General features: G+C 41.9%; 2 protein-coding genes across 6 annotated transcripts in view; one reads left to right on the top strand and one right to left on the bottom strand.

Annotated features, from left to right (window-relative positions):
- CNOT7 (CCR4-NOT transcription complex subunit 7) overlaps window positions 1-4042 on the bottom strand; it is a 354347-nt gene extending 350305 nt beyond the window's left edge. The window contains exon 1 of one of the 4 annotated variants that reach the window (XM_078678131.1): window positions 3321-4042. The gene's annotated coding sequence lies outside the window, so the exon portion shown is untranslated. The remainder of the gene's footprint in view (window positions 1-3320) is intronic. The other 3 variants (XM_078678130.1, XM_078678132.1, XM_078678134.1) reach the window with 3 other exon arrangements.
- An 822-nt stretch (window positions 4043-4864) lies between these two features.
- Window positions 4865-12383, top strand: part of VPS37A (VPS37A subunit of ESCRT-I) — a 310413-nt gene continuing 302894 nt past the window's right edge. Inside the window, exon 1 of one of the 2 annotated variants that reach the window (XM_078678128.1) lies at window positions 4865-5126. In XM_078678128.1, coding sequence (XP_078534254.1) covers window positions 5017-5126 — 110 coding nt within the window. In that variant the 5' untranslated portion in view covers window positions 4865-5016. The remainder of the gene's footprint in view (window positions 5127-12383) is intronic. The other variant, XM_078678129.1, reaches the window with a different exon arrangement.

Raw genomic sequence — 12383 nt, 5'->3', positions numbered from 1 at the left:
GCAAGTGAGTGCATTTGACAGAACATGACAGTTTAACAAACTGCGTGCAGGCCCTGCAACGGGAGGCCTGAGTTACTTGTGTGGGTAGCACAAATATTGCTGCAGGCCCACTAGTAGCAGTTGCATTACAAGCCCTGCCACACATAGTGCCCTTTACTAGGGACTTTACTTAGTAAGGCAAACACCAATCATGGACAACCAATTACCATTATTTTATACGGGGAACACTTACACTTTGACACTGTTTAGCAGTGGCAAAGTGTCCAAAGCATCTAAGTCAGTTAAAAAAATAGCAGAGATAGAGGCAAAAAGTCAGGGGTAATCACGCCAAGAAGTGCCAGGTCTAAAAATGACTGAGAAGGGGCAGGACTTACTGTCGAGAGCTCCTGAAAAGTAGCTTTGTGCTTGAGGTCAGCCTTTGCTGGTGAATGACTACTTACACATGCATTGTTCCACTCAACTGGTTTCTAGCTTTTGAACTTTTGTCCATTCCAGACCTACATACATCTTGATTTTCCTTGCTCCTATGTTTGAATCAGTGCTAACGTTACACCCGTTTTGTGTTTATTATTGTTACGGTTTTAATCAACTGAGCAATACATTTCTAATTTTGCTAAGAGTGAAACCTCCTCTCTCAATTTCTCACCACCCATTTCATTGCACTTCTGATGTTTTGGCAATATTTATTTACTTAATTTCCATATGAACTGTACAGAGGATAACAAAACAGAACCGAGCAAGTATTATGCAATAGGTGTGCCAGATATAAAAATTACAAAAGTACACAACATACAAAAGCGGTCAATGTCTAGTTATATTATAAATTACAATCCTAATTCTGCAATACCTCCATGTACAGAAAAACATTTAACCATCAAGAACAAACTAGGGACTGTGCCTACTCAGGCGGAATAAAAGAAAGAGGGATACAGCAAATCATTGCCAACTTCAGAACTAGAAATCAAAATCAGAGATTAGGAATTCAGCATTCAGTTTAGGAATACAGGAGAAGGGAATAAACTATATTTTCCAGCTGGTCTTTTACAAAAAACAAAATTATGCTTCTTGATGTTTGCTTCTACATTTTCTCCATTCCTTCCATAGATGCCAAAGTACAGGGTGCAGTGTCCTTATGACAAACTGCTCATCATTTTATCTTTCTGGCAAACTTGGTATATTTTCCCGCACAATACGTGTGTCACAAGTATCCTGACAAGTTCTCAACAAGCATGTTAGTTACTCATAATAACAGACCACTGGATTGCTTAATATGGTTACACCTAAAGTAGTACTTACTTTAACATGGGTTGCAACCAGTCCCATAAAACAACTAATGGAGGCAGATGATTGTAGTAGTGGGGTACAGACCTTTTTTATAGGCAACCCAGTAGGAAGACTGCATATTTGATCTCTGGTGAATCAGTGAAGTATTTTATGATTGGGCTCCTTGATTACAAACATTGCACATAAGAGTGTTTCGGTAGGAGATGTGGGGTACACCTGGCAGGGATTTCTCTTAGATGTATTTTTATACGGTTTTAAGGTGCTTTAGAGATTTCAGTTTCAGCCAGTGCTACCATTTTCTCTTTTCCTTCTTGCCCACCCATCCTGTGCTGCTCATCTGAATCACCTCTTCTGTATGGACGTGCTACAACCAAAAAGTATAAAAACTGTTTTTATATAGGTTACCAAAACAGTTCCATACTTTTTGCTAAAAAAATAACACTGTCCCTAAACAATTAATGTCGAGCTCGAATTACCTTGGGATGAAAGGCAAGGAGGTGGGTCTCCTGCACTGTTCAGAGAGAGAAAAGAGACAGAGAGCAAAAGAAGAAAAAGGCCTTCTCCAAAGTGCTCTGCTGTCTGAGAAAATGTTAATATGAGTAATTGATTAATTAGCAAACCTGAAGGCTGCTAGCTTTAATTGACATAATAATCTGAAGAAGCATGGTGATAATGTATCTTATAAAAGGTCATTTAAGTGTGTTACCAGTTCTCAAATGCCCCCTTTTAATGGACACCCATCAAGAAATGTTTGTACTAGGTACAATCTAATTGCATAGTTCTAAAAATCTAACTTTTAAGCACTGGAAGTACTTAAATGCAAAGTTTTTTTGCATGTTTTGCAGCAGCCCGTGTTATACTGCATGTGAAAAATGTTTTAAAACTAATGGCTAACAAATTCACGGTGGTTTCTGCCAAAGACCAGGAGTTCACAGCACTATAAATACTACTATCCCCCAGGACACCAATCAGGATTCAAATCAGTGGCACTACACAGGCACCTGGAGTGTCTGTATCAGGGTTCAAAGTGCATTAAAAAAAAGTATGGGAACTGTGATACTGCATGCGATGGGGTCAGTGAGTATGGGGACGGGGTAAAAGGTGTGGCTAAAAAACAAACATTCTGTATGTTTTATTGGTCTTTCGCCATCAGGTAAGAACCTATAAAATAATGCACAGATTAAATGAAAAAAATAATTATAAAAGATGTTACTCGTGGGCAATGCACTGTAGCACGTTATGAAACCTTTATTAGTCGATGCACTGCAGGGTCTGGGTGTAACCAGAGAGCCAATGAATTGGTACTTGGTTAGTGCAGTGGAGAATAGTGGCTTGTGTATTTTTAATGCTACAAGGTCACACAGCATGTAGCAGAAAACCCTGAAAATGCAAGTCATTATTTTAAACTTGCATTACACACAGTATGAGATAGACTGCTCCAAAATGTGCAAAAAGGTATACGATAAAATGGTGCTTCTAAAATACAGGTTTTAGCAATACCCAGATTATATGCCATACCATTTTTTACATAACTGTCCCTTCACCACCTAGTCAGGGATAGTAAGCGATAAATAAATACAATTACAATTAATTAAAAGGATGCACTACTCAGCTCGGTTAACTCTCTTCACTACCGCTCAAAAAGAATACATCTTTGTCATCACAAAGCTTTAAATGATTTGATCAAAGCAATTACCAGCTTCCAAACATCCTTTACATTTGCATATTACCCATTACATTTGCATAATTAACTCGCTGCCTACATTTGCATTTCTTTCTTGCAAGCAGAAACTCTGGCAGAAAAACGTGTTTAGCTGTCTGCCCTGCTTAGGTTTCACAGTACAGGAGACTGACTGAATGGCACTTCAGATTAAGCATTTAAAATACTGGTTTGCATTTATCAACTGAGCTTTACTATAAAATCACTGCATTTTCGATTGTTTAGTTTAACTTGAGTTTATTTTTCACATAAGGTGTGTGTATTAGATGTTATATGACGTTACCTAGGTCTGTGACCCCACCCACGTTGTACTCACGATCACAGTTCCCACATTGTATTCAGGATCAGTTCCCATTGATATTTTATTAACTCCTACCGCCGATTGCCTTGAAGGTTTTACAGTCATTGTTGAGAAACCGATCAATGTTTCGCCTGCAGTAGACTTAAGGATCTGAATAGAGAGGGCTGGGTAGGGTCCCGTTTCAAAGTCAGTACCCGCCCCAGTTAAAGGCCTGAGACTGAAACAGCAGAAATACGGTGTCCGTTAAATGCACTGGCTGGATTGGATATTCAGTAAGGATCTGCGTTTCACCAGTGGCTGTGTATCCGATATCAACATTGCCATAAGTTGACCGGCGATCTTGGGGGGCTCTGAACACTTCGGGACAAACTGTATCGCACGCAGAGATCGAAGTGGACCCAGACCCGCTCTTGGACCTCCCCTGCGGCCAAAAAGGGGTGTGTGTGGCGTTCTATTCACACGGACCCACGTTACCTGCAGCAGGAAGCGTGCAACAGGACAGGCGGATGTTCCTTCGGCTGCCAAGGGGTGCCTCGCGCCGGCTGCTCCAGAGCGCGCGCCACCCTCTGTGAACTCATACAGCGGACGCGCTACAACGCAGCTAAAGCACTTAGGGAGAACACCCCCCTCTTTCAGATGTCAGTCCGTCTGCCCTGGCCCAGCACCTGCAGGACACAGAGCTGCGCGCAGCGATTACATCATCACTACCCGCCGAAACCCTGGACGTACATCTTTTCAATGCGTGCGCGCGGCAGCTGAATTCAGAGCGCGCACAGTGCACGACTCGCTTGTCAGCTTATCAAAACAGAACGCACGTGGGCTTGGGGGGAGGAGTAATGGCCCTCTCCCGGTCAGGCAAAACACGGCAGTCTGCAGTAGCAAGCTACTTTTGAAACACTATTAATTCCCGTATTGTATAAGTGTGAAGTAATTTGCAATAATCTAGCTATTACTGTGAAGTGTCACAGTCTAGTCATGCTCGAAGCATATAGGGTGACCAGGTGTCCCGGAGTTGCCCGGACAATCCCGGGTTTTCAGCAGTACAGGCAGATTTCAGGAATTTAGGCTCATGTCCCGGTTTTTACAGAGGGTCGACTGAAAACGGTGGGAGGTATCTTTTTATGTTTTGCAAAGCAGGGATAGTTAGCAGTTGTTATAAGAAAGCAATTTAATTAACAGGCATGCTACTGGCTTTAAAAATGGCATTTTATGTACGTTCTTACTGGCTCTTCTGTAATTCTCTGCTAAGGAGTGCTGTCATTCTGTGCAGGGTTGAAGTAAAATTAGTCCTATTTTCTATCACAGTAATAGCTAGATTATTGCTAATTAATTCGCACTTTTAACAATACGGGTTTTAATAGTGTTTCGCGTGAGTTGGTGTGTGGAGTATATTGCTGAGAACATACTAGTTTGTTTTCATAAGTAAAAATACATTGATAAAGCTGTAAAATCGGGACTGTTTTAGCGAAGACAAAGTTCTTACACAATTATTTGACAACGCAGCTCCGCAGTCCTTCTTCTGTTTCAGCGCCTTAGCAGCCAACATATAGGAGTCCTTCTTTTGTGTTTGAGTAAAATATGGTTTCATTCTAAGGTTTGGGTGGGAGGACGCTAAAACGTCACGGTCAGGCGTGCCCCGGATGGTGTTGACATGGAGATAGGGTGACAGTGGATAGCGCAGTTTAAGCTCTGCACGCGCTTCCATAAGAACATGAGTTGGCTTTTCCGCAACGATAAGGGGGGCGGCCCGCTGCCCCCACTTACCAGCTTACAGCAGCAACGCCAGCGACAGATAGAGTCCCTCAGAGCATCACACAGCACGTAAGCATGGGATCGCCCTCACTGTTGCCCCATTACCTTGTTTTGTTCCCTTTTGCAATTCATGTGTTATCTGCTCTGTTTGTGGTTTGGACCCTTCTCTGTGTATTTCGTTTTAGTGTACGGTGTGGATGTTTTCCCTCCACCCGAAGTGAGAGTATGACATGGGTTTTCCTCGAAAGCCCTGGGTGACCCCCTTCCTCATCAAGCCAATATCTCAGACTGGGTTGAACCTCCGCGACCTCACCTGTTAAGTCCGTGCATTACGAAAGTCCGAAAGTGAGATATAAGTTCCTTGAAATCCATTACTTAATTTCCAGAGCAAGGGTTTATACAAGTTTCCCGTAACAGTATAAAACAGAAATCTCTTTTCCAAGTTCGGCGCCTCCTCCTCATTTTACCACCCCCTCCTCATTTTACCACCCCTCCTCATTTTACCCACAAATGCCACAACTAATGTTGCTTTACCATAATCCAATCTAAGTGACTGCTTGTTGGATTTTGCTAATTTGATCAAAATCCCAACTCTGCAATGCCGGCCAGACAGACGTTTAAATACCCAAGCTAAGAAAACAAGTTATGCAACCACATATCCGCAGAGGTCTCTTCTTTGTGTGTAGACAACGCAGACTTTACTGTTTGACACTGTGGTCATTAAACGGTTTCATCGGAAATGTGAAACTAAAACCAAATGTATCCACTTAAAGACTTCAGGTGGTGCATTGAGCAACACAGAGAGCGAGGAGTGGGACTTCGACCTTGTCATGAGAGTTACTGCAGGGTGTACGAAGGAACAATGCATGCATCTACCCTGCATCATTTACCACACAGTGCCTTTACAACGCAATGCGTTTACCATGCATGCCTTTACAACGCAAGGAAAGTATATGGTAAGGTAAATGTAATATATATATATATATATATATATATATATATATATATATATATATATATATATATATATATATATATATATATATATATATTATGGCTCCAGTCCTCTTTACCCATACCCAGCCGGGCCGGGAACAAAGACACAGCACCCCCGGGCTCAAGTAATTCAGCAAAAAGTTTTAATCAAGCAAACGCGTTTCGGGACAGCGTCCCTTCGTCAGTGGTTCAACAGTGAGGAACGCAGCTCCATTTTTTAAAATACCAAAATTGGTCACAAACATAGAAGATGGACTATTCACGGCCACAGTAAAGTAGCGCCATCTTGGAGTGTCTAAAACGGCTTCAATGCCTACTTTCAAATGTACAGTTTAAACACAATTTCTTACAGTGCTTACATTTACAAGACATTTCACCGTGTATCGGCAAACTTGTAGTCGCGGGACAACTCCCTCATATGTTATGTGTTTTGAGGTGTGTTCTCTCGATTGGGCTCAGAAGTGTGAACTAGATGTATCATTGTCATAATGACAGTCACGATCAACAGACCATGACATAAGTTATATTTAAACCTATTTGGGGTTCCATCTTGCCGTGGATCGGCGATCGCAGCCTTTCAACGGCTGCGTGTATTCACACATACTTCATCCCTCTCAGAGAACACCCTCCATGCCAATTATTTAAATCAAGCTGCTGCATGGTTGAAACCTCACAGACATAAATACCCTCCACCCACCACAACTTTTCAACATTTTTTTATTTTATTTTATTTTTTTTACATTTTTTACATTTTTGTGTATTATTGATAGTTTCATTTTACATCATTCCAAAAGTTATCTCATTCCAAAAATCATCATCAATTTCATAAATTTCTCAGTTTTAACAGAAAGAGAATGTATCATCCTAGGTGAGTTGCCATCTCCTCCCCCATATTGAGACCCCCACGGTGCTTTCGTTTCCAGATCGATAATGTAACGAGATTCGAGTCTCCTAAGAGTCAGGAGTCTATTCCCTCCCCTTGGGCTTTCCGGGACACAATCTAAACAGAAGAACCTCAGAAGGTCTCTGTTGCTGTTATGCTTAATCGCAAAATGTCGAGCGACAGGGTAGGTGAAATCCTTATTCATGATCGCTCTCATGTGCTCTAAAACCCTTAATTTTACAGAATTGATTGTGCTGCCGATGTATTTTAATTGGCAGGGACATGTCAGGCAGTAAACCGCATGGTCTGTCTGGCAGGACATAAACTTGCTGATCCTCCTTTCACCTTGACACCCTCTCACTTGGTAAGTTAGTGTGCGTAGGCCCGGTAGTGTTTCAGCAATTGCTCTTGAGGAAAGAATGGGTTGTTATGAAATGTGTTTGTGGTCACACTCCAAAGCTAATACTGCCCCCAACCCTGTGACAATTGAACATTTTTCGGGGCAAAACGTGTAGCTAGTTTCACCACTGCGTGTTTTTAAAGTTTCACTAAACGTGTTCGTCATTATTCTCTTTAAATTAACCTAATCTTTAAATCAATGTTTAAATCCTATTTCACGATGTTATCCTGCCCTGGCATTAATGGTGATATTTCTGTCATTGGTCTCTGCCGCGCATGTATGTCTCTTTTCATTTGCAAATGCAGGACCCCACAGATTGCACTTACAGGCCACGTACACAGACATGCATATTGTTTAAAGGGAAACCTCGTATTCCACCATGGGATTTCTGTCAAGAGTACTTACTGCTGGCTTGACACATGACACTAGTAAATCGAAAATACAGATGAATCACACCTTGACACCAGACTCGGAAGAGAAGTGATATATGGAGGTATATATTTCACTCTCGAGGTTCCATTTAGAAATTAACAGCTTGAACTGGCGGCGTCTCGCCGCCCCCTCCAAAGTGAAATATCCTTGTATCACATTACATGCAATATATTATCAAACGCGTGTTCCTTGATGTGGTGCATTTGTATTGTCCACTTTTCTGGACGGCAGCTACTAAGTTATTATGGTGTGTGGACAGCCTCGAAAATCATCCTTTCACAAATGTATTTACCAACGTGGTGGACATTGACCGGGTGTGATAGTACAGAGAAGGGCAGCATACTTTGTTTTTCATTAGCTTAGCACAATGGGCAAATTGAATTAAAATACCTGTTACCATTCCCTAAAATGCCAACTATTCCCCTCCCCCACCCTGTAAATGTTTCTCTACCTCGCTAATTTACTTCCTGATAACAAATGCTTTAGTATCGCCCACGTGACAGCGTTATAACACTTCTATTTATTTGTTGTCTCCGGGAGTACCACTGTTCAGGTGCAATTGACTGACACATATGAATTTTTGGGCCAAGTTGTTTCATTTTTAAACACGAATAAGCATAATTTACTGAAATATGTTGATACAATTTGCTGCACATTATTAACTGATGTTATGCACAAAGCTGTCTCTGTTCACATAAGGATGTCTATACTTGTTTTCAAATCCACAACCCTCTCACTGAGATAGCCTCTCTGCCGATTACGAAATTACAGTTTTTAATGCTCAGTTGTACATAATGTTGCTCTCATGTAGGGCAAGAAATTAATACTTGCGCCTGATGCAGAACTACACAACACATTACCTCTTGTTTCGAGCTGTCCACTACCTTTCTGTGTTATAAAGTCATACCTATAAATGGTTTATGTATGTAGAAGGAAAATACCATCTCTATTGTAAGTGCAAGACATTTGTAACAGTAGCATGCACCCCGAAATACGTGATGTCCCTGCTCGAAACTTCAAGACACAAATGACAAAACACGCTTAGCTCATTTCTTGTTTTATCAGGTGTCGTTACTATCAAAATGAGGTTTTGCTTTACCAGCTGTCACTTGTCCACAGAGAGGAAAATGTAAGCGGAATAATCTAAATAAATTTGTGTGGCCTACCCTGCTCCGTCGTTATTCTTGGTATGCAAGCTCCATAACACAACCCACTGCCTAGCTCACTTAAAACGTGTATGAACAGCATGACGCAAATTAAATTGGAAATTAGTAAACTTAATTCACCCAATAAAAAACGCAGCTATCATACCCAATCAATCTACACCATTTTTCTAAACTGATAAGTATAAACCAAAGCTGCATTTGGGAAAAAAAGTTCAGGCATATGGTTTTCTCAGATTTGTATTTTAGTAGTATTCCGTGTAGTTGTTGACATTTGGTTATAATAACGCCGAATTACTTGTTTGCTTCCCAGACACGTTTTCTAAGATTATTTACTCGCAGCGATTTTCCTTGTCCTCAGAAAATGTACGTTCGTTAAACTCCCACCAGTAGGATTCTAAATTCGTAATGACCAAGATGTCTTGTTTCCAATGTGATATAACATGATTTGCTGAAACATTATCACCGCTACTCCATTGGTTTTCTTAATCACACATCAAGAGAGACAGACGTATTTGCAAAAGAGGTGCAATCCAAATCAAATCTTTTTAAGAACTTGTCCAACAGCTGGACCGGAGATGTTTATTATTACACCACATCCATAGGTATTGCAAAGACCTGTCGTGGGAAACATGAACCAAAAGTGCAATCGTTTAACATGCCTTACAGGATACAGAGACAGAGTGTACCATTTTTCATTCTCTATGGAGGAATAATTTAATCTTTCCATATAACCAACAGTCGGACTGAGTAGGAAACATAATTTAATGGCGCAATATGTACTGTATATGTTGTAAAAAAAAAATAAAAAATGATAATCAGTGCACCTGTCCGACAATATACAGTGTGTGATGGTGCAAATGTGCTATTTTCATTCCCATTTACTTTCCCAAAACACAGACACAAGCCTGCCTCTCTTTGACTCCTGAAAAACGATTTTACTGCTTTGATTGAGTTTTATTGCTTCCTGCCCTGGCTTACTTTCCTTGCACGGGACATCAATCACGGACTAACGCGACATTTGTTTATCACGCTGGAAGGGAATGCATGGTGCTGTGGACTTGAATCCAAAGCGCAGAGGCAGTAACGCATAGTGGCATCGGGGATAAGGGGTCCAGCAGAAGCGACGCTTGTCCGAGAAACAACACCGAAGGTGCATCCTCGCTTGTACACACGCGCAGCGGTACATCTCCTCCCCATACTCTTTAATTAGGAAACGGCGTTGGCGATCCGTCAATTATTCTTTACCTTAAAACTGTTTTAAAGTTGATTGTGTCATAAGAAAGCCCATGGGATATATGTTTTATATTTCCTTTCCAAGTAAATTCTGCTAAGGGTTTTAAAGTTCTTAATACTAGATTGTTTTTTTTCTTCTGCACCCTGCGGTTCTGTGCCTTTCAAGAGAGGTTTTGAAAAATGTGTATTCTGTGTAGTAGAACATGTATGAATCCCCCTCTTACTATGAGAAATAACATGCAGACTATGAGAAATAACATGCAGACGAACGTTTCTCTATCAACCCGTCCACTGCATGTGCAGGAAGTGATGCCAGCTACTAGGAATCCCATAACAGACCTTCGTCCTAACAAACTTAGAAATAGCTCGATGCATCTGGGGGCAGACACAGCTCTCTAGATTGGCATGGTCTTCTATTGTGCAGCTCGTCCATGGGTAAAAGACGAAAATGCTTGATGAAATAATGTGTACTTTTGTGGAAGTACGTTGTGCTCAAACACCCTAGCACACAAACGCGTGGGTGGTGTTTGCATACACTGTACATCGAAATACGTGTCACAATATAGAACCTTGTTAATAAAAAGTTATGTTAGAAAACATATGTCTGGCATGTATTATAGTCATTTAAAATTGGAAACTTGTGTATGAGTGGCAATGATTATTAAAATGTGCATTATAAACATCTGTACCCACGTTATCTGTTCACATACTGTGTTAAATAAGCCAAAACTCAGGAGTCCCAAAAAAGTGCGAAATATGACATAGCACAACTGTTGAATGTATATTCTAGTCTCACCTTAAAATGACTAGATATACAGCCTCTTGAGAGTAGGCATCTCATCGTCTTAAACATAACTGCAAAGTAAATCGCGTCTTAAGCATAACCCCCAAATAAATAATTTCTCCCCATATAACCTACAATATTCTACAGAACACGTGAGCCTCTGAGAGGATGTGTGTACGTACAGCATTTCTTTTAGTAAAGTGAAGTGCTTTTTGGTCAGATCTATAGTGTTGGTGGGTGGTGGTACAGTGACAGACACAACGAAAATGAAAACGGACGTGCCGGTTATTGTTGTTCGCCTTTACAAACGGATCTGTTACAGGCCGATGGACGCCTTTATATTGAGTCTGTTTAGTTGTAGGCAAACCTTCGAGCGAATTGAGCGCTACCAGCCTTTCCGAGGGTGGGCTGGGCGTGACATGGAGGTAATCCTTCATGGGGCTCCCGTTATGCCCAATGCCAGTGAATATCTGTGAGAGTTGGGAGACTCCGCAGCCCGTCGTCACATTCTGCAGGGGCCCCGTGATTTTTGGTTGCGATACTCAGGATGAGGTGAACTGTACACCCTGTGGCCAGCTTCACATCCCTCCCTCTCCACCGGGCACGGTTTGCTCTGCTGCTGAGACCAGAGGGTCAGGAGAGCACCTCTTCTCAGTTATAAGTGTGTGCCCCTAAGACGGAAACATGAGCTGCCCGACTTTTGTAAAAAAAAAAAGAAGAAAAAAGAAACGGCCAGTGGTGCGTGCGCGCTCGCCACTGCCAGCATATGTTTTGAATTATCGCGGCTGTCAAGCCGAGGTAATTCAAAACATATGGCCTCTGGTGCGCGTAACAGACACCAATAGGCCATAGGCTGAGCTACGCGACCGCCTATGGCGAGTTCTGTTTAAAAACAGCAAGCACCCGAAGGCCAATGACATTGGACCTTAGAAATCCACACGCACAAGCGTGTGGAATTTCAAGGTCCAATTTCAACACACCGGGAATAGGACTCTGGGCTGCGCGACACTGCTGCGCAGTGTACGCTAGGCCCGAGCCCTAAAAAGCAGTGGGGATAAGGGGCATCCTTGCCGCGTGCCCCGGGACAAGGTTAAGGGGCGGAATTAGTACCGTTCAGACGCAGTCTAGCTGTTGACTCGGTGTATAGTAAAGCCACTGTGGAGACAAAGCACTCCGGCATACCCATACGTCTCATGATGGGCAGAAAAAAGGGCCACTCAAGGGATTCAAATGCTTTCTCTGCATCTAGGAGAATGGCGGCAGCTGGCGTGGCGGGGTCGAGCCGATGTAGGACAGTGAACAATGTCCTCAAATTGAGGGAAGTGGACTGGTGAGGCACAAAACCCGATTGTGCCGGTGAGATGATGAATTCCATTAATAAGGACAAACGAATTGCTATAACTTTAGCAAGTATTTTGTAATCGAGGTTCAG

Source organism: Lissotriton helveticus, chromosome 2_2 (assembly GCF_964261635.1).
Source record: "Lissotriton helveticus chromosome 2_2, aLisHel1.1, whole genome shotgun sequence".
NCBI classification, from domain to species: domain Eukaryota; kingdom Metazoa; phylum Chordata; class Amphibia; order Caudata; family Salamandridae; genus Lissotriton; species Lissotriton helveticus.
This window is presented reverse-complemented; position numbering and strand designations above follow the sequence as displayed.